The sequence below is a fragment of the Spermophilus citellus genome (genome assembly GCF_964194105.1).
Source record: "Spermophilus citellus genome assembly, chromosome: 6".
NCBI classification, from domain to species: Eukaryota; Metazoa; Chordata; class Mammalia; order Rodentia; family Sciuridae; genus Spermophilus; species Spermophilus citellus.
This window is the reverse complement of record NC_138187.1, coordinates 21,289,727-21,311,554: the sequence shown is the minus strand read 5'-3', so window position 1 is coordinate 21,311,554 and position 21,828 is coordinate 21,289,727. Positions and strand designations below refer to the sequence as shown.

Genomic DNA, 21,828 nt, shown 5'->3' with positions numbered 1-21,828 from the left:
GTACATTTCACTCACAACTTGGCCACTTATCTGGGCCTCCTGAAGAAGTTGATTGACACCCTGAGCCTCAGTTTCCTTATCTAAAAAATGGGAATAAGTTGACCATTTTCACAGGATTCTTATAAGAATTAAAAAACATAATGAATGCGAAGTGCTTAGCACAGTGCCCGGCTGGCTCAACAGCTAACAGGCTATTATCAAGATCAGTTTGTTTCATTCACCTCCCTTTGAATATTTTAGCATCCTTTTAAGTGTCCTGAAAATGTTCAGTTGTACTGAGATATATAAATTTAATTAGTAAAAGTCAGTTAATTTGGAGAAAGACCCTTTAGACAAATAGGCTATAAATTGGGCTGGGGAGCTGGGCATGTTGGCACATTTCTGTAATCTTAGCAACTCCCACTGGGTATGATGGTGCACACCTGTAATCCCAGCAAATTAGGAGTCTGAGGCAGGAGGATCACAGGCTTGAGGCCAACCCCAGGAATTTACTGAGGCTATGAGTAATTTAGTGAGACCCTGTCTTACAATAAAAAATTAAAAGCTTGGGAATGTCGCTCAGTGGTAAAGCACCCCTGGGTTCAATCCCCGGTACCCCCCCCCCTCAAAAAAAATCCTAGTCACTCAGAAGGCCAAGGCAAGAAGATCACAAGTTTGAGATCATCCTCCAAAAAAAGACTTTAGGATATATCTCAGTGGAATAGTGCCCCTGGGTTCAGTCTCCCTTACTACAATAAATAAAATTGGGCTGGGGGTGTAACCCAGTGGTAGAGCGCATGCTTTGCATAGTAGAGCCCTTGAGTTTGTTTGCTAGCATAGAAACAAAAATGCTATAAATTGCTTAGAATGTTCAAAAGTAGATTGGATATTATAGAAGAAAAGGATACCTATAAACTCAGGCTAAGTAGGCACGTTACAGCAGGAATTCTGCAAATGCAGAGGTAATGGTTTACATGAACTCTCAAGGGCACTGAAGTTTAGATAAATCGGTCATGAAGCAAACAGAGTTGTCTGCCTCCTGCCTTACAGTGAGCAGAGAGGGGTAGCTACTATCACCTGTCCAGTAACTTCAAGGCCTGCTGGAGAGTCTAGAAGTCCCAGCCAGTCTTCCAAAGGCTGAGCCAAAAGTCAGGACTTTTTGAGGCCAGGCCAGTGCCTGTGACATTGACCTGCCAAGTTTTGATTTCTGTCTGTTTTCCAAATATTTCCCCTTCCCCAAGCCTCTCTCCAGAAAGATCACCATCACCATCTTTAATATTTTGTGGCCCACCTTCCCATACCCCTGACCAGCCCAGTTACAAGTGATGATTTTCCATTTATTGCTCAAAAACAAAAATCCAGAAGCAAAGGTGGAGAAATTGTGGGTTCGGGACACAGCAGGAACAGGGAGGGGCTTTGGCCCAGCTGTCCCCCTCATCCTTCATCTTCTCACCCTCCAAGGCCCAGGAGTTAGGCATCTGGGAGGAGAGAAGCCTACAAGGCCAAGGGAACAGTAGAGCAGTTGGGGCAGTCCTTCAGGGGTGCCCTGGGTGGGAGGGGGTCCCAAGAGTTGCAAGGGCACTGAGTTCCCCTCCCAGGGTCCAAAAGCCAATAGGGCAGGGGGCAGGCCCCTTGTTTGGCAACTGAGAAAAGGAGCCTTTGGGCGGCAGGATGCTGGTTTATTTACTGTAGGGTCTCCAGGGCCATCAAAACCCCCTTGTGGGACAGGGAGATTATTTACACAACAGGGAGCAGGGAAGCCAGGAGCCAGAGACCAGGTCCTGTGCTCCCCACTGCCCTGAATGAGGAGGGAACGGGTGTCCTGGGTCCTGCAGCCTTAGTCTTGGCATTCAGATGGAAACTTCATACTCCCGTGTATCCTGAAGACAGACAGATCAGATCAGTTGTTGAAGTGAGAAGGAAGTGAAGGGGTGGAAAAATGGGAGGAGGCATGGACGAGGAGGGGGAAAGACCCTTGGTTTTTAAAGTAACATTGAATCATAGGAGGCTGGGGGGTCACAAAGTGAGAATGAGGCTGAATCTGGACAATGGATTTGTTTGGTTCATCCTTTCATGTCTTAAAAAAACAACATAAAAATCTGAATTTCTGAGTTGTCTTGAACAGTTGGAGGATTTGGCAACTGGGCCTAAGTGTCCACTATGGGTTATAGCTGTAGCCTTTGGATGGGCACCATTTCTCCAGTTGGCCACAGTCCCCACCACTCCCTATTGTTCACACACAGCTTGCTTTGCTCATTGGCATGGCCTTTTGTAGGCAGCTGAGTTTAAAGTTCCCAAAAAAGAGATCACAGAGATTTTAGAGAAGGTTATGGAGTCCTGGGGGGAGCTGAGAGATGTGGCACTGCAGGGGAAGGGGAGGGGCTCACCCCAGCTTCATACAGCGGGTTGCTGAAGTCTGACTCCACCGTGATGGGGCTGTAGGAGTGGGAGCCTGAGAAACCAAACAGGGATTTTCCCTGGAGCCTAGAAAAGGGAGGGAACAGAGAGGGTTTTATCAGCAGGTGAGACCTTAAGCTCCTCTCATCTGGCCTTCCATGCATGTCATTTGCCCCAGAGGGCAGTTCCCTGGGAAGGGTACTTACTTGGTATAGTATATGTAAACGCCACTGCCAAGGACAATGACCAAGCCGAGGGGTAGCAGGATGGCCAAGGCGAGGTTCCCACCCTCCAGCTGCCGCGATGGGTCTGTAGTCTGGGTCACTGGGGGAGGAGGAGAGGCCAGTGAGCAGATGCTGGGCCCAGTCCTGGGCTCTCCCAGCCTCCTGCCCTGGGCCCTGAACCCTGGGCCTCACCCCTCCGGGGCCTGGCCTTCTACCCCCAGCCTCTGCCTTGCCCTCCCGACCTGGCCAGGCCTGGGCCTCCACCTTGCCCTCACTGACCTTCCAGTTTTCGGTTGTCCAGGAGCTCCTCATAGGCCACTGCAGGGAGAGGAGGGGGAGGGGGACGGGGTCTGAGCCAGGGAGGGAAGGAGGCTGGGTAAAGGGTCAGAGCCCAGTGGGGCTGGGCTGGACAGCCTGGTTCTCTGCCCTTTGCTCCCTTGGTGGGGGAGAGAGGACTGATCCCGGGAGGGCCGTCTTCCTTCTCCAGACCCCTAAGGTTCAAGGTTCCTGAACATTCTGAGCCAACCAGGTCTTTAGAATTCGTCAGCCATGGGGACACTGAGACCTATCTAGAGTGGGCAAAGGACTTCCAAACCAAGGCCCCCTCTACTACATCCCTTAAGATAATTCTGTGACCTCAGATTTCCTCAGGACTTCTGGACATGCCTGTGAGGATGAGCCCACAGGAAGAGAAGAGGGAGCTCAGTGGGGTCACCCATTGGTCTTGAATTTTCTATCCAACTTTCCCAGCCCTGTCAGTCCCTGGACACTAACGTGCCCCTCCTGCTCTGTCTGCCCAGGCACCTTTGCAGAGCGGGGGCTGGCTGGTCCACTGTGAGGGGTGGCCCGGCACACAGGTGATGGTGACCTCGCCGATGAGCTCAAAGCCTTCGTAGCAGAAGAAGCGCAGAGACTCGCCAGCCTGGTAGTGATGCTTGTACAAGGTCTGGTAGCCATTCTCTGGAACGCCGGGGTTCAGGCACGGCTCGTACTTCACTGCAGGGAGCAGGCCAGTCAACATGCCACTGGTGTTACTGCGCAGGCCCAGCAAGGGCTGCAGGCTGTTGCCAAAGTTACCCAGCCCCCTTCCTGGAGGTTCCCCAGACTCACAGGCACACTTGGGGACCCGGTCGCTCCACTTGGGTGTGCCTGTGTCTCGGCTATAGCAGGTAAGCACGGCTGCCCCCTCCAGGCTGTACCCTGGCAGACAGCGGTACTGGACATGGGAGCCAACAGGGAAGCCAGCGTCTGAGGCCGTCCGATGCCCGTTGGTGATCTCACCAGGGTCAGCACAAGTCATGACTGGTGGCAGAAGAGCAAGATCAGGGGGAATGAGGGCCTTAAAAGATCTACCTGGAACTTAGGGCTGGGAGAGGCCTGCACATCAGGCCATCTCCACTAAACAACCCCCTCCCACCTCCTGTGAATTCCTCAGAAGGAACAGGGCGTGAATTAGAAAAATTTAATTCCATATGTTTCAGGCTTTTTTTGGAAAACAGGGTGATTGGGCAACCCAATCCTGGGGTAAAATTCAAAATATTTAATCACAACACCAGAACATGCCAGCTAAATCCCAGCATTGTCAACCCAGCATGGCAGATCACCAGGCAAGACAGCAGCCTATCTCTCAGTTTCATTTTTTTTTCTTTTATGGTACTGGGGGTCAAATTGAGGGGCTGTACTACTGAGCTACACCCCCAAGTCGTCTTTATTTTTTATTCTGCGATTCTGAGACAGTATCTCACTAAATTGCTTAGGGCCTTGCTAAGTTGCTGAGGCTGGCCTTGAACTTGTGATCCTCCTGAGTTGCTTGGATTACAGGCTTGTACCACCACACCTGACTCCCCACATTCTCATTATGCCCAGTGGCTTTGCTCACTTATACTGCTTGCATTTGAGTTTACAACCCTATTGTGTAAGATCATAATCATAATTATTTATTGTACATAAAAACTCGTGCCAGGCACCCTGATAAGTATTTTACAAACATAATATTTAACCCAGATAACCCAAACAAGTCAATGTCACTGTCCTTTCTCTTGGGGCCCAGAACTTAGCACTCTAGCCAGAATCATCTGAGCTGGAATCTGCTCAGAGACACAGCCATGAAGCACTGGATAGAGATACAGAGATGTGGGTCTCAGCTTGAGGCTCTCCTGAGTCAGCTGGGCCAGCCCACCCCAGCCTGTATGCCCAGCATTCCAGATCTGGGGTGCCACATCAACTAGACAGTTTTCCTTGTGTCCAGTCCACTGATCTCACCATCTCCACTGTCCCAGGGGCCTTGTGGAAGACCAACAATCCTACATCTTTGTAGCAGGCTTCCCAAAATTTGGAAAAAGTGACAAGATGCTACCCATTACTGGGCACTGTGGCCCAAACCTGCAATCTCAGTGGCTGGGGAGGCTGAGGCAGGAGGATGGCAAGTTCATAGTAAGCCTCAGCAACTTAGCAAGGCTCCATCTGAAATTAAAAAAAAGGAAAAAGAAAAAAAAAGCCACCCCTTTCTGCTCTTCTAAAAGATGCACACTCCCAGCTTCTTTAAATGTCACCTCCTCTGAAATTGGCACCATCCCTGGGAGAATTAACCCACCACTCTTCCCACAAAGCTGCTTTATCCTTAAAGTCACTACTACTCACTCACAGTTTACCCCACAGCCCCATGTGAAAACCTGACCTCCACATGCTCTTCCCAACCCGACTCCCACCTCACCCATGAGGAAGCCAAGGCTCAGAGATGGTAAGTACCTTGACCAAGTCACCCTCTGGCTACTACTTTATATTGTCCTTAGTTGTTTAGGTATCTGTCCCCCTCCCAGGCTGAGAGCATGGCCAGGATAGGGAGGGACCAGAATCCCATAATCCTGACCCAGCAGAGGGCCTCAGTGACTGCACTGAAGTAAACCAGGTACTTGGACAAGCCTTGGTCTTAGCAATGGGACTTCCCACAATGTCATCTGTTTGGAACTGAGAGCCTGTGGCCAGCTTAGAACAGAACCAAGAGGTGATGGGGTAGATCCCAGGCAGAACCTGGGAGGGGTGGGATTCAGACTCTGCAGAGGTGGGATCAAGAGAGGAAGCGGGTGGGGCCATCAAACAATAGTCAACTCAGGAAACCCCGGCAGAGTCCTGGTCTGTGAAACAAAGAGATGCAGCCCAGAGAAAATAAAAGCAGGAACCAGAGGGATCCTAAATGGAGGCGTTGGACCTGAACAGGGGCGGGGCCTGAAGAAGATTTAGGCAGGAGCCAAGGGTGGAACCCAGGCAGTACAGGGACCCCAAAAAGGAAAGGGAGGGAGCAGGGTCCAAGCCAAGGGGAGAAACCCAGAGGTTGGGATGGGGCCCACAGAGGACAAGGGCAGGGTCTAGCTCACTCTTTTGGCAGGCAGGTGGAGCAGCGCTCCAGGACAGGTCCCACTGACAGGTGAGAATGTCAGAGCCCAGCAGCTCATAGCCAGGCTCACACTGGTAAGTGAGCACAGTGCCTCGAATCAGGTCCCCGTGGGATGCTGTCCTCCAGCCCCACTCGGGAGGCGGCAGCTCAGGACAAGTGTCGTTCCTCGGGACCTCTGCAGGGGAGAGATTGAGTTTGGGGGCTGCCCTTTGATTCAGCCTGGATGGCTTGACCCCAGTGCCCTCACTTGGGACCTCTGACCTCCCAGAACTCTACCCATCTCGGGGTCCCTATCCCTGTGTACCTTTGAAGTGTAATACAAAGCCCTGGCCCAGGCCCGGATTTGGGGGCCCAGGAGGTGCCTGGAATTGGAGTGTGAGGTCGGGCCCAGAGGAGAGGAGGCGACGACGTGGTTGAGGTCCCCGCAACTGAGCCAGGACACGGGCGCTGGGACCATCCCCATCGAAAAGTGTCAACATGTCCCCTTCACGCACATTCAAGCTGCAGGGAATGGGATCAGAATATAAGATGGAGCAACGACTGGTCCCTCCCATCTGGTTCTGCCCAATCCCTAACTTTGTTCATTGGTAATCCGCCTACTTTCCAGCCCTGCCGCATATTCCCCTCTCCCAGGTCTGGCACAGACTTAGTTTTGAGCAATCTTGAATTTCTTCTATGCTAGTCGCTCTAGGTCCCACCTGTTCTATGGCTTCTCCCATTTCCCTCTTCCAAATCCCCAGCCTTGCTCATTACTAGTTCCACCCACTCTCCAGTCCCTCCCCCACTCTCCAGTCCCTCCTCCATCACCGTGGGAGGCCCAGCTACAGCTATGATGAATCATAGACCACACTCTTTGCTACCCCTCAATCCTCGTGGTGGGCCTAAGTACCTGCTTCAGGGGCCACGCCCACTTCTGGTTCTGTCCATTCACAAGACCACCTCATACCAACTCAGCTCACTGGATTCTCCCTGCACCCACACCCACCTTGGGTGCCGGTGATGATCCAACAGTCTGGGCCTGGGTCTCTGGAAATAGCTCCAGGGCAGCCTAGACACCTCCAGAGTGACAGACACCAGGCAGAGCCCTTGAGGAGGGCTGCATTACCCCTCTAGTTGTCCAAGGTCACCTGGCTAATAAGTGATTTGGCCCTAGGTTTCCCATCCCATCCTGAACCCTTAGTGGTCTCTTTCACAGGACCATAATCCATGTTGACATGGAAGAACCAGCCAGGTTCAGGATGCTAGTGCCGTGCTTAGGGAGCCCACCCGCATCACACCCTCTTCAGGACCCAAACATACATCTCAACTTGGAGCAAGATGCGCTTCTCTTCCTGGACGTGCATGCCCCACACGCAGTCCTGGCCGGGGCTGTAGCTCTGGGGCCAGTCGGGAGAGAGGACCACACCAGCTGGCTCTGACAGCTCCCCTCCACACATGGCTTAGGGCAGAAGAGGTGTGAGGTTTAGGACCCACAAGGGCACACAGTCTCCATTTGCAAAGGTCCTCACCACTCCCAGGGGTGTGCACCACCAGATCACTCATGTTTCCCAATATTGATGACCCACCGTTTCTCGTCACATCTAGATCTTGTACCCCATCTTCAGCCTTGCTCTTAACCCTGCACACTCACAAACTTAGACACCCAATCCATAACTCAGTCCAACTCTGGTTCCAGCTGCTGAAGACATCTGGGTTTATTAGCTCTGAATTTGGTCACAAGCCTGTCAATTATTCAGCCTAGAAAACAGCCTCTGAGAGGACAGGAATTTCCTCAGGGCTTGGCTTTACTAGGTTTGAATATGCAAGGTCTCCTTCCCAAATGGACTTCCTGGGGACCCTGGTTCAGGGGGTAGTCTGAAGGACCTTGTAGGGTGTGGAGGGCTCACCCTTGCAGGCTGGTTCTGTGTCATTCCAGTGAGGTTCTGTGGGGTCCACACATTCGATGGCATTGGGGGGGCCTGGGGGCTCCAGAGCATATCCTGGGAGGCATGAGAAGGTGGCCAGTGCCCCTGGGCGGTACTCAGGGTCTGTGGTAGTAACGTTGCCATGTGCCAGGAAAGGGGCGAAGCAGCGATCCTCTTCAAAGGCTAGGGAGGAATCCATCACAAAAATTAAGCATTAAGAGTCAGTGGGCTGGAGATGTGGCTTAGGGGTAGAGCATTTGCCTAGCATGTGTGAGGACCCGGGTGCTGTCCCCAGCACCACAAAGAAAGGAAAGGAAAATAAAATAAATTTAAGCATTAGGATAGGCCTCAGACCTCGATCTGGGAACTGGGACTGAATTCAGGTGTTTGGCCACTCAGTGGGTTTTTTAAAAATGAACTGCTCTTGAGCTTAGCTTTCAGTCCCCAATGTCAAAACCCAGAACATTCTTCACTCACACATTTATACTACCTCAATGGCCTTTGGAGGGAAACCCCTAGACTAGTCAAATCCCAGCCACTATTTTACAGATGAGGAGGTCCACAGCCACACAGCCACATGCCCAAGGTCACTCACTCAGCAGGTAATGGCAGCACCAAGTCTCCAACCCAGATGGTTTGGTTCCCAGCCACAGACACGTGGCTCTTGGAACTGCAAGTGGGTGGGGGTGGGGAACAGGCTTGCGTAGGTGTGTTCTCTTCTCAAAAATAACAGTTGGATTCTGATCATCCATGCTGTTGCTAGAATCCAAAATTGCAGCTAAGGCAAAAGCTGCTCAGTTTTTACTTTGGACTAAGTCAGCAAAAAGGAATATTTGTAGGACATTCTTGTTTCTGTCCACCTGACAGCTGCAAAACTACCTGTGAGGTATGCCGTCAGAGCCTTGTGATACAGATGGGGGATCTGACTCTCACGGAACAACAGTGGTTCACATCTGTGGAGGCAGGCCTCACAGCTGGAGACTGTCACCAAAAGACAGAGATCTTTGCACTTCAGTACTTTCACAATCTATCCTGTATTTTTTTTCCTGCAGATTCACTGTTTTATTTCAATGTTACTTGAACTGATAAGGAATCATGTCCAAATCTTACTGATCCATCAGGGCCAGTGCCAATTCCATTTCTCTCATGATTCATACTGGAAACTAGTCCCCCACATCTCTGAGCATTTCTCTTTATCTCTCTCCTGATACTGTTCAGAGAAATCTTCTGCTGCAGCCACCTCGAAATCCTGTTTCCCAAACATACCAAGCACTTCTCTACCTCCTCCCCTTTGCCCCCACTATCCCATTCACCTGAGCTGCTTTTTCCTCCAGCTTCTTCTAAATTACCTTCCATCCTTTAAGGCCAAGATTAAATGCCTCTTCTCCCATGGCCAGCCACCGACCTTATTTCTACCTGTCCAGAACCCCGTTCCTCCTTTTTCTCTTAAAGTCACCTTTATTTTCATTTTGAAAAACATGCCTTCCAGCCCAAGCAGTTCAGTTGGAGCCAACCAGAAATGGCCACATGAGGCTAATCTGTCAATCATAACACCATCTGCCCTTAGCCACAGTGATTGGCTCAGGCAAAGGCACAGGACCTTAACCAGGTCAATGAGAGCCTTTTCTGGCATTGTTCTGAAGCTCTCAGGAAAGATATGAGCTTCCACTTTCTCTGATGGAGTTACTAGGTAGGCAGTATGAAAGTCTGCAGCTAGGTCCATCACAGGGAAAGCCTGCCTGAGAATGAAGCCAATGCAAAATAGCAAAGAACTGAGAGACTGAGATAACTGGTTCCTTGGCTGTGTAACTGGGTCCAGCCATACATGAAGCTTAATCAGAAAAGGCTACCTCGGGGAATGAGAAGGGATCCTTTTGGGGGGGTAGGGGTACTGGGGATTGAACTCAGGGACACTCAACCATTGAGCCACATCTCCATTTTATATTTTATTTAGAGATAGGGTCTCATGAGGCTGGCTTTGAACTCATGATCCTCCTACCTCAGCCTTTCGAGCTGCTGGGATTACAGGTGTGTGCCACCGTGCCCAGTGAGATGGGATTCTTATGAAGGGATCCTTGTAGTTTTGGGGTGGAAAGACAAGTCAGTTTTCAGGGATCTAACTACCGAGATGAGCAGGGAGGGAGTATGTGCTTATGCCATAAAGAGAAGGTGCGGAAGTTAGAGTCCAGTGGGGAAGTGAGACTATTACCTTCAAATCGGAGGCTGAGCAGCAGGGGATTAGCCGGTGTCTCTGAGAGCAACTCCACATAGAGGGACTGGGCGTCACTGATGAGACCACGCTCTGGGACATCATCCATGTCAGAGTCATAGATCACAGGAGATAGGGGACTGCCCCCAGAGCGCACCATCAGCCTGGGATGAACAAAAGGTGGCCAGGAACTTCAGCAGCTGCCCCACCTCTTGTCTGCTCTCCAAGCTTATCTTTACAGTCACTATTATCAAACATTAACCATATGCCATGCATTCTTCTAAGCCCTTATGCATTTTATCTTGTTTAATTTTCATAAGAACCCTTGAGTCAGATACCATTATTATCCCTCATTTTATAGACAAGAATATGGAGGCATACAAATTAAGTAACCTGCCCAAGAGCACAGAGCAAGTGGTGACAGAGCTGGGATACCAGGGTACTAGATAAAGAATGATAATGAAGACAATGAGAGCAAACACTTTCATATTATAGTGCTTATTGTGTCCTAGGCATCACCATCCCAAGTTCTGACTGTGTGTCTGTCTCTCTCTCTGAGGATTGAACACAGGGGTGCTTAACCATTGAGCTAAATCCCCAGCCCCCCCCCCCACTATATATATATATATATATATATTTTTTTTTTTTTTTTTTTTTTTTTTTGCACAAGGGATTGAACCCACGGGCGCTGAACCACCGAGCCTCATTTTACTTAGAGACAGGGTCTTACTGCGTTACTTAGGGCCTCACTAAATTGCTGAGGCTGGCTTTGAACTTGTGATCCTCCTGCCTCAGCCTCCCAAGCCACTGGGATTACAGGTGTGTGCCACTGTGCCCAGCTACTTTGCATATCTTAATTAATTTATTAATTATGCCTGTAGAGTGATACCATCTCTATTCTACAGATAAAAAATTGAGTTACAGAAGTTAGCTGATTCATCCAAGGTTGCCCAGCTACATTCCCTAAGAAATGGTTAGGATTAAACTCTTGTTTCATACATATTTCAACATGGATCCAGCTCAGATCTGACTCCCCACAGTAGCCTCCCTACTTCCCCCAGGTAGGGACCTCTGATTCAAGGCCCAGACCCTCACCGGTCATTGTCCTCATCCAGCGAGACCCTCTCAAAGTGCAAGTGCAGCCGGCGTCCCTCAGCTGCTTCAATGACCCAACGGCAGGTGAGGTTAGGCCCTGCGGCTCCCCCAGGCTCAGGAGACACGATGCGGCCCAGTGTAGCATTGTGGATGATGCCACCACAGGATGCTGTGGGCAGAGGAGGGCAGGTTAAGACCAGCTTAAGTGACTTGTCCTTCTCCTTGGGGCCTCAGCCTTTCTCAGGGCATCTTCAGAGCTTTTGCATCTACATATTTGGGTTGGGCCAGGGATGGTCTCTGCCCCATGAATGCACTCCAGGGGGCGGGACCTTCTCCAGGGCATCACTGAAGAAGGGAACCAGGCCTGAAATAGAACCCCTCCCCCACTGGATGGACTCTCCTTGGTTGGACAACCTCCAGAACGAAGAGTCTGCTAAAATGAAGATTCCCTGAACAGGGACACCCTGTGACTGTGAGTTATGGGAATCCCCCAAATTGAAACTCCCAGATGAGAGACATTCATGATGGGAATTCCCAAAATAAGGACACCACAGGATGGGAGATCACAGGAGGAAGACTCTCCAGGAGAGAGAACCACCAGAGATGGACCCCAAGATTGGTTTCCTCTAGGATGAGGGCTCTCCAAAAGAAAGAAGAGCCATCCCAAGAGGGGGAATACCCAAGAGTGGAGGTTCTAAGGATAGAATCCTCAGTGGGAAGAACTCCCGAGGGATACCAAAGGAGAGGGACTCTTCAGAAAAGAAACCCCTTCAGGATGAGTTTTTCCTGAAGACAGAGACTTCTACAAACGGACTCTCCCAATGAGGTTCCCAGAAAAGAAGCCATCAACTATTATGGCAGAGACTCACCCATGCAGCTAGGGGGCTCTCCATTCCAGGCTGGCCGGGTGCCATTGAGGCAGACGAGAGTCTCCTCACCCTGCAGCTGGTAGCCGGAATCACAGTGGAAGGTGGCAGTGCCACCAGGGTGTAGATCTGTCACACTGACGTCCCCATGGGCCGGCCGGGGAGGGAAGCCACAGCTCAGGAGGTAGGCTGAACCAGGAAGAACAGGGAGAAGGAGAATCCATTGTTCATGCCACCCTCTACAGCAGTCCCCCAGCACTTTCCCAGGAGACACAGACAGGCTGTATACTGGGTCCACACTGAAGAATATGAGCTCCTTCCACAGGTTCCCTGTCTCATGAAGAAGCCATTTCAACAGCTCTTATCTCCTCTGATCTTTGTAATTTACCCATTTTGGCCTCCATTTTATAGATGAAGTAACTGAGGCTCAAAGATGTTATTCTGGAGGTGGACATCATTACCCTAAGTACATGTATGAAGACATGAATGGTGTGAATATACTTTGTATACAACCAGAGATGGGAAAAATTGTTCTCTATATGTGTAATATGAACTGTAATACATTCTGCTGTCATATATAACAAATTGGAATAAAAAATAAAAGATTAGGGGCTGGGGATGTGGCTCAAGCGGTAGCGCGCTCGCCTGGCATGCGTGTGGCCCGGGTTCGATCCTCAGCACCACATACCAACAAAAGATGTTGTGTCCGCCGAGAACTAAAAAATAAATATTAAAAATTATCTCTCTCTCTCTCTCTCTCTCTCTCTCTCTCTCTCTCTCTCTCCTCTCTCACTCTCTTAAAAAATAAAAATAAAAAAATAAAAGATTAAAAAACAAAGATGTTATTCTGGACCCACTGGCTATGTGGCCTCAGGCAAATCAACTGACTATTCCAGACTCCATCCAGCTCTAACAAACAATATTTGCAGAGCTTGTTTAGCTTCCCAAGTAACTACGTGCAGTACTTTTGAGGTAGACAAGAGAAACTGTGTTACCCATTTTCCAGATGTGGAAATTGAGGCTCCAAGTTACTAACTGACATGAAATTTCTTTAAGAATCTTGACTATTTGGTCATTAAAGATCTTTATACTCAGTGTTCCCTGAACACATTCTCTAATGAAAATGAAGTGCTATGGAAAGCTTTGCTTTCTTTGAAAATCTGGTTTTCCTTTCTTGTAGTACGAACTGCCTAACTTCCCTTTTTGCACTAGCTACCAGAAAGCTGGGAACAAGATTAAGGCTTGTCCTTAGCAACACTGACTTGTCAACTCACGTTTTCGTTCTGTTTTTTTTTTTTTCCTGGTACTGGAGATTGAACCAAGGGATACTGTACCACTTAGCTACATTCCCAGCCCTTTAAAAAATTATTTTCCTTTTGAGACAGGAACTTGCTAAGTTGCTAAGGCTGGCCTCAAACTTGGTGATCCTCTAGTCACGGCCTCCTCAGTTGCTGGGATAACAGAAATGTGCTAGCACCTGGCCCAATCCTTTTAACTTTTAATTTTGAGACAGGGTCTTCCTAAGTTGTTTAAGTTGGCCTTGAACCTGCCATCCTCTTGCCTCAGCCTCTGCAGTCACTTTGATTACAGGCATGTGCCACCATGCCTGGCCTATTTTTTTTAACTCTAATAATCATTCTCTGATGCTGTTTTCCCCTTACTTATTCTATATAATTGTGTTGCTTGCATTCTTTTTAAAAGTCACTTGAAATTCTCACAGAAGCAAGAATATAATAGAATTCAATAGAAAGTCAGTTGTTAGTCAATTATTCTGAATCTGATCCTGACAGGAACTTAGCAGAGATCATCAAGGAGGGCTTCCTAGAGGAGGTGAGCCAAAGCTGGAGGGGCAGTCTCTGGTGAGCAGAGGGCTTGGGAGATGCCAGTTTGCCTGCCTGAGCTCTTGCCTTTCTTGACTCTCCAGCCCTCAGTGAGTCTGTAAGAGACCTACCCCTCCATACTTCAAAATTCAATAAGCTCTTTCTTGGCCAGGTTGTGGGGACAGAGAGGAGGAGAAAAAGATCCAGTCCTTGCCCTTCAGGAATCTACAGTCTACTGAGATAGACAGTTATAAAAACCATCTTTTAGAACACAATGGCTTTCATAGTTGTTAGATTCTGTATTGGTCTCCATGACCAACAGAATCAAGTCCGAATGCTTTGGATTGACATTCAAACCCCTTCCATGGCTGCATCCCGCTCAGCAATTTTGGGTCAGCACTTGAGACCCGGGTGTCCTATTCAACACCTTTGTGACTCTTTACTGTCCCACCACCATATTTTTGCTCACAATTGTGCCCCGACTACAAAGCCCATTCTGGGCTCTTATCTTTTAAAGAGTAACTTAAGTCGGCTGTGGTGGTGTATACCTATAATCCCAGTGGCTCAGGAGGCTGAGGCAGGAGGATCCCAAATTCAAAGTCAGCCTCAGCAAGTTAGTGAGGACCTCAGTAACTTAGTGAGTCCCTGTCTCAGACTAAAAAATAAAAAGGGTGGGGATGTGGCTCATTGGTTAAGTGCCCCTGGGATAAATCTCTGTTACCAAAAAAAAAAAAAAAAAAAAAAAAAACTAACTTAAGTACCACCCCTTCCAGGAAGACTTCCTGACCCCTCTTGCCTCCAACATTTACTTTCTCTCTTGCCTATACACAATTTCATATTCAAATTTTACCATCATATTAGCCATTGTCTATTGTTACTATGAGACTGAGTCAAGTCTTTTTTTTTTATATTTTTTAGTTACACATGGACACAATATCTTTATTTTAGTTATTTTTATGTGGTGCTGAGTATCGAACCCAGTGCATCACATGTTGAGGCAAGCGCTCTACCACTGAGCCACAACCCCAGCATGAGTCAAGTCTTATTTATAGAGACAAAAAACCTAGTCTAACTGATCAATTTGGAGACTGGCTGACCTGGGTTCCTGTTCTAGCTCCACAGCTTATAGCTATATGACTGAGCAAGTGACTTCACCGCTGGGGGCTTCTCACTCATTAATGGTAATAATTGTTAACAGTGAGGATTGGCTTGAAAATTAGATAAAAGAAACATGCAAAGCCCCTGGCACTCAGAAAATGTTAGTCACCTCTCCCTTAGCCTCGATTAATGTATGATTGAGAGTCAAGAATTTAGAGATCTAATTGTTGACTCTGTGATGAACTTGCAGGTGGGTGACAAATTCATACAAACCTTCTTTCCTAAGAGACTGAACTGACAGTGTCAACTCCCAGGGTTGCTCTTAGGAGTAAATGAAACAATGGTAGGTAAAAGGGGTTTGTACTTAGGTTTTTCTTGTGGGGGAGCGTACTGGGAAATGAACCCAGGGGTGCTTAACCCCTGAGCTACATCCCCAGCCCTTTTTATTTATTTATTTTTTTTAATTTTGAGAAAGGGTCTCACTAAGTTCCTTAGGGACTTGCTAAATTGCTGAGGTTGGCCTTGAACTTCCTGCCTCAGCCTCCTGAGTTGCTGGGATTATAGCATGCACCACCATACCCAGCTACACAGCAAGTCTGATGGACTTGGATGAAGGGTGATAAAGCCTTTGACCCTTTTGGAATTAATGAGGCCACTCTGGACTACAGGCCCCAGTTAATGCAGTTAGGGAAGGACTTAAACAGGGCCTCATTCCCAGAGGTGCCTGGAGGAATTGCAAAGCAGGGAAGATGGAGGCAGGTAATGAAGGCCAATTTATGCAATAGCCCTGCTTCCCCAAATGTTCCATTTAGCCTAAAGAGTCCTATTTTCAAAGCTCCTGGGAAGTGGATGTTTAAAGGAGCCACTGGGGAGCCATTTTTGTAACATCTCAGGTGTGCTCTTGTTCCCCAGTAACCGAATTCCTACCACCAAGTATGTGCCCTAGCTCCCTGATCTCTCCACAAATAGGCCTGGTGGTGGTGGATGCTTCTATCTTGCACAATGTGCCCTGGGGCAGGTCCTGTGCAGAGGACATAAGGAAGGGATGTAGGTTATGTCCTGTAAGATGTACAAAGTATCTGGGGTCAGCAAAGCTCATAAGGTACGTATGGTACATGCACCCAGGCAAAGCCATGAAATGATATGATGGTGGAATTGGTCTAACAGACAGTTCTCTCTCTGTTCCTGAGGAGCACAGGGAGGGAACTTGAATAAGACAGCAGTGTTTGGAATGGGGACACTGGCTGAGCCCTTTGCCTGGTGCGTTCTTGTATGCTAGAACATACACTTGCACTGTGGGAAGGTCCCTGTAGACACAGGTTAGCATGGATGCCACATGTATAGGAGATCTGTGGATGGATACTCAAGAATGCAGTCACACATGATATATTCTCTGTCTTTGCTCCCAGAGGTCAGATGGAACTTTCTAGATCACAAACATGAGACTGTCATTTCCCTGCTTAAAATGTTTCTAGTGTTTCCCTCTCACTTGCAGGTTAAAGTGGTCTCAATTCCTTATGAGCTGATAAGGCCCTTTATGATCTGAACCCAACCTGATTCCAACCTCGTGTCTTAACCCATTTCTCCCTTTACACTTTTAGTGCTTTGACTATAATAGTAATGACTGATTTTTTTTTTTTTTTTTTTTTTTTTTTGGTACTGGGGATTGAACTCAGGGGCACTTAACCACTGAGCCACATCCCCAGCCCTTTTTTATTTTTTGAGACAGGGTCTCACTAAATTGCTTAGGGCCTTGATAAATTGCTGAGGTTGACCTTGAATTTGAGTCCTCCTGCTTCAGCCTCCCAAATTGCTGGGATTACAGGAGTATGGCACTGCACCTGGAAATGACTGATGTTTTTGAGCTTGCACTGTGTACCAGACACTGTTATAAGTACTCATATCAACTCACTGGATCTTTCCAATAATATTGTGTGTTAAATTTTCTGATCCCTATCTTTCAGATGAGACCATGAATCACAGAATGTTTAAGTAAATTGTCTCAGGTCAGACAGCTAGAACAATTCTATCTTCCATGTTAAATGACTTCATCTTCTCTAAAGGTCAATTTTCTCTCCTCTCTGAATCCTGGGGTGTATTTACATTCATCTATTTTCAAAGACAGTTGTCTCCCTCTTTTTCTTCCTTCACCTGTCCCCTTGCTAACTCATCTGGTGGGTCCTAGCTTAGTCATCCTGCTCTAGGTCTTTTGATATTTGCTTCTCCTATCTCCATCGTAACCCTTATTTCATTGAATCATAATAACTCTGATTACTTATCTATCTCTCTAGACAGATTCTGAGTTCCTTAAATTCAGATTTATACCTGATTCATTCATTCTTTCCCCTAAGTTGAATGGATCAATTGCTACTTGGATATGTGCACACCTAGGCACATATCTGTCAGTGTGTGAGATAAGTGTGCATGGGTCTTTCTGAGGACTCTGCCCACCTAGGGTCCTAGTCAAGAGGAAACCTCCTTCTCAATACTCTGTGCTTAGGAGGCCACCAGAGATGTCCCTTATACCCAATGTGGCCCCTGCCCTTCCACCAGCATCCCCAGACTCCTCACCCTGATAGTGGATTCTGAAGCCACCACCCCTTGGGACCCGTGGACTCTGGAAGTGCAGGAGCAGTCGATTGGTTGGGCTTCGAAGGACCTGTCCTTCTCCCAGCATGGAGGAGTTAGCAAGGAGTCGGGGGGCCAGTCCTGGGGACCCCCCACCAGCCAGCACCAGGAGTTCCTCCTCCTGAGACAGGTTCAGTGTCTGCACCTAGAAAAGCCAGTCATAGGCCAGGGCAAGTCAGCCTGGGGAAGTGGCTCCCTAAACCCTCTCCCTTTGCCTTCCCTTTCCCAGTCTGTAGCGACCCCACCCAGACCATAGGGATGTTGCCCATTTTGAAGAACTCTAGAAGGGTTTTTGAGATCATCTGAGTCAGAAAACAGGCCCATCTGAGTCAGAATACTGGTTTTCTGGCTTCCCAGCTAAAATGATGCACACCACTGAGCCCAGAGAAAAGGGATTGGAAGTTTCACAGTAATACTCTTAGGTCCAGTTACCTGGATCTCAATTCCATAGCCAGGGTAGACATGGATGCTGTATGTGCAGTCTAGGAGTCCCAAGGTGCGGCTGGCAGTGCTCCCCAAATCTGGAGACTCCACGTACCCTTCACCCTCGGAGATGTTGTTATTACACAGAACTAAAGAGATATAAGTGGCTGGGATTGAGAGAGGCCCTATGCTCTTGCCCTCCCAGCTAAACAACTCCACAGGTCCTCATCTGTCTCCCCAGCATCCCTCACCATCTTTATTCAATGCTCCCTCTCCCACCTGTACTGAGAGCTCCTTTACCCAACTGTAATATAGACAGAAGACATAGAATGGCACCTGGCACATAGTAAGTGTATATAAATATTAGCTTTTGTCATTATTAAGCAGAAGCTCCTCTCCCATCTGGACCCAGAGCCCCTTCATCCACATGCTCCAGGCGACCTTTCCCCATCCATCCTGGCATCCTCCTCTCCCACATCCGTGCTCCTAGACATTACCCCCATCCCCTTTCCATGGCCTCACCTGGGCTGGTGACTGTAGTGGTGACAGTTGTCGTGGTGATGATGGTAGTGGTGGTCTCCTCCTCTCCTCCCTCAGGCCCGAGGGGCGGGACTGGGGAGGCGGGGCCGGGAGGGGGTGGGGCCGTAGTTCCTGGGGGCGGGGTCAGTAGCTCCGGTGCGGTGGGGCCTGCCCCCCTGACCCCCTTAGGAGTTACAGCTGTTGTCAGAGGCCCTGTCCCCGGCTCTGTGGCCCGTGGCAGGAAGGGTGCTGCAAGTGTCTGGCCGGCTGGAGGGGTGGCTAGTGTGGGGTCTGGATCAGATCCTGGGACAGTGCAAGGGAAGTCAGGCACAGGAGCAGCAAATTGGCTGGCGGAAGGGTGGGGTGCTGTGGGGGGTGGGAGGATGTTGGGGGGTGGGCAGGAGCAAGGCTGAGGGAAACAGGGGTTCCCGTAATGAACCCTAAGGGACTCCACCATAAAGTAAAGCCCCCACCCTTAACCTTGCCCACCCAAACTCCCCACCTCTCCCCAAGTTTTCACAGCTGACCCTTCTTTCTCTCTCCACCCAGGCCCCGCCCCCCCTTAGTCTCCTAGCGCTTCGCCCCGTCCCCCATTCAAGTCTGGTTCTCTTGGTCACCCCTTTCTCTCTTCTCTGTCTTGCTCTCTCTGGAGCTCTTTATTTCTGATTAGTATTACTAATGTTCTCTGATTTTACGATCCTGGATCTACTGGAATCTGCTAGTGTTTGTATTTCCTCTTTCTGTTCTACCATTTCTCTAACTCCAGTTCTCTGAATTCCATCTATCTTTCTGTGTGTCTTTTTTCTGTCTCTTAATCGTCCTGTTTCTATTTCTCTGGTTTTGTCAATGCCAAGTTTTGACTTTTTCTTCAACTGCCTGTCTCTGAGTTTCACTCATCTTTCCCGGGGGGGGGGGGGGGGGTCTCTGCAGTCTCTCTTTGTCTGCTTCTCTTTCTTGGTCCTGGCTCCCATCTTCCCAAGCCAATGTCTCTCACTTTGCCTTTATATCATTTCTGCTCATTTGCAGGCCTCACCAGGCAAATAGCCCATCTCTGGGCCCCTTCTCAGCAGGGCCCCATGGATCAGCTCAGCCAGGGCCTCAGAGGCCACTGTGGGGGTCTCACTTCCAGGCTCTGGCAGCGCCTCCTCCTCCTTCAGGGGCAGACCTAGGAGGTGAAATTGTGTGAGCCTCTCCACTCCCCCACATCCCTTCCTTCTCCAGAGAGATCTTTTCCAGAGCTTCCTTGTCAGATGGGCCTGCACGGGCTCAGAGGGTCCCAGACTGGGCTGAGAGCCAAGATCAGGGGAGAAACTCCCAGCTGCCAGCTGCCCCTCACACTCCTACACCTCCTCTCTCTCCACTGCCAGGGCTGTGTGGGCCTTCATGAGCATATCAGCTCTTGTGAACCCTGGACAGCGCCTACAGGGCCAAGCAGGGGCTTTGAGGCTGCCTTTCTTACTTCTCAGTGGCACTCCCCCCAACCCTGGGGCTCTGTGAAGGGTCTGGCGGCACCTTGCAGCCCTTGCTTCTGCAATGCCCAGATTTCTCTCTGGGTTTCTGTCTCTGCAGTGTAGCTGTCTTCTCTCTCTCTCTCTCTCTCTCTCTCTCTCTCTCTCTGCAGTCGCTGCCTCTTTCCCTAGAATCTGACTGGGGGTCAGAGCGAAGTAGGGGACTGAATATGAATATCTGGTCTCTCACTATGCCTCTCTGTTCATCTGTTTTTGTCCATATGTCCAAGAACATTTGTGTGTGCAGCAACTGGCGTCTCTCCCAGCCCCTCCATCTCCCACCCAGGTACCCTGCATGCTTCTGCCGCCTCCGCAGACATCCCCCCAACTTCCCCAGCCCTCCTTCCCGTGGTTAACCCCTAAGATGCTACTAAAAGCTTCCCTTGTTCATTTCCCCACCTCCTCAACATTGAGGGTTAAGGGACTAAAGGTACTAGCCCGAAAGCTCTGGCTTGCCCCTTCCCAATAAGTTGTGCCCCTCCCCTCCCCCCGCAAGCTCAGAAGACGCAAGATGTTCAGAGAAAGAAGGTGGAGGACTCTGCTGGGGACCTTCCCAGAGTCCACCCCCACCCCCTCTTGTCCTTACCCTGAATCCAGGGACAGCTCAGCAGAATTAGGAACAGCAGCTGGGGAGGCGGTGGGTGCTGGGCCTTGGGAGTCCCCATGGCGACTCACCCCAATTTCTCTCCTCTGTGCCTCTCCTAAATAATCTAGTTGCCACTTTTCCTCCGTGTCCTTTTATCTTTCTCCTTAATTTTGTTTTCCTGCTGGGGGTCAGCAATGGAAGACAATTTCTCTGCTCCTTGGGATGGAGGGACAGAATTGGGCTAGAGGTTGCCTGGAGTCCACCCCTTTTTGCTTAATCTCTGTCCTCTGCTCCTGGATCCGTGGTAGAGGGGGGCGCGGCTCCGGCTGGAGGGGGTGGGGCCGAGAGGGCCGAAGGTTACCCTCTTGTTCGGGCGCCTGGGTCCACCGGGCTGGCTGTATCCCAAGCGGGGGAGTGGGGAGGGGAAATACAGCTTCCGGGGGGTCTAGGGTGGGGTTGAGGATGGGGAGGGTCCCTACGGGGCTCTAGCGGGGCTTGTCGGGGAGGGGAAGGGGTTGCGGAACCCGGAGAGCCGAAGCTCGGGCACTGAAGCTGCGGGAGGGAGAAGCTGAGAAAGGTGTCGAGCCCACGTCAGATCCTGGGGACGGGAGAAGGGAGGGGCCTGGGATTTATTTGCGGAGGAGGGAGGAGGAGGAAGTGCAGATGGTGGAAGGAGGGATCAGGAGCCAAGACCGTAATACTCACTCCCGCGGCCCCTAGGGGAGGCAAAGGAAACTCTCCAGTCCCAGCAGTAATTAGGCCCCTCCCCCCGCCATTCCAGCACATCTGGAATCTGAATTTTCTCTTCCCAGGGCGCCAAGGAGCGGCACAGCTTGGTTCGCGCCTGTTTGGTCCTCCAATATGCCCTCTGTCCACGACCCGATCCCCCATTGGACTTTCCCCTTTGCATTTTACAGAAAAACTCAGATGAGATGGGCCTTCCCCTCCCGCAGGAAAACGGCGAGTTTCCATGTTTGTGAAACGTCTAAGGGGTGACCTGGAAAGGAGAGACCCTTCCTCTTACAACACGACCCCGGCCAGCTGCCAGGCAGCTTCAACTGGTCTCCCTCGCCACGCTTAGGGAGCGCCCTTTTCAGCACCACCAGCGCGCGGACAGCTCTTCTCGGCCCCGCCTGCGTCCGCCGGCCCTCGGCTTGGCAGGCATTGGCTGAAGCCGC

General features: G+C 49.8%; 1 protein-coding gene across 2 annotated transcripts; it reads right to left on the bottom strand.

Annotated features, from left to right (window-relative positions):
* Nucleotides 1-1,328: 1,328 nt before the first annotated feature.
* SEZ6L2 (seizure related 6 homolog like 2) lies at nucleotides 1,329-21,272 on the bottom strand. 2 transcript variants are annotated; one of them, XM_081299785.1, is made up of 18 exons: nucleotides 20,651-21,270; nucleotides 19,590-19,721; nucleotides 18,560-18,859; nucleotides 18,047-18,186; nucleotides 17,558-17,759; nucleotides 12,072-12,257; nucleotides 11,203-11,371; nucleotides 10,108-10,271; nucleotides 7,881-8,081; nucleotides 7,294-7,432; nucleotides 6,299-6,495; nucleotides 5,975-6,169; nucleotides 3,711-3,902; nucleotides 3,405-3,596; nucleotides 2,880-2,918; nucleotides 2,583-2,700; nucleotides 2,367-2,463; nucleotides 1,329-1,859 (listed from the first exon to the last, which is right to left on the bottom strand). In XM_081299785.1, the coding sequence occupies exons 1-18, from the start codon at nucleotides 20,727-20,729 to the stop codon at nucleotides 1,830-1,832; spliced, it is 2,772 nt and encodes a 923-aa protein (XP_081155911.1). In that variant the 5' UTR covers nucleotides 20,730-21,270; the 3' UTR covers nucleotides 1,329-1,829. The 2 variants fall into 2 exon arrangements, with proteins under 2 accessions (XP_081155911.1, XP_081155912.1); XM_081299786.1 differs by lacking the exon at nucleotides 2,880-2,918 and having other exon boundaries at nucleotides 20,651-21,272.
* Between the last annotated feature and the right edge of the window lie 556 nt (nucleotides 21,273-21,828).

Coding starts and splice junctions, on each gene's coding strand:
- SEZ6L2 (XM_081299785.1), bottom strand. CDS start 20,729: ATGGGGACTCCCAAGGCCCAGCACCCACCGCCTCCCCAGCTGCTGTTC. Junction 3,903..5,974: donor TCCACCTGCCTGCCAAAAGA/GTGAGCTAGACC, acceptor TTCTGCCACCAG/TCATGACTTGTGCTGACCCT. Junction 3,597..3,710: donor CCGGGTCCCCAAGTGTGCCT/GTGAGTCTGGGG, acceptor TGCTCCCTGCAG/TGAAGTACGAGCCGTGCCTG.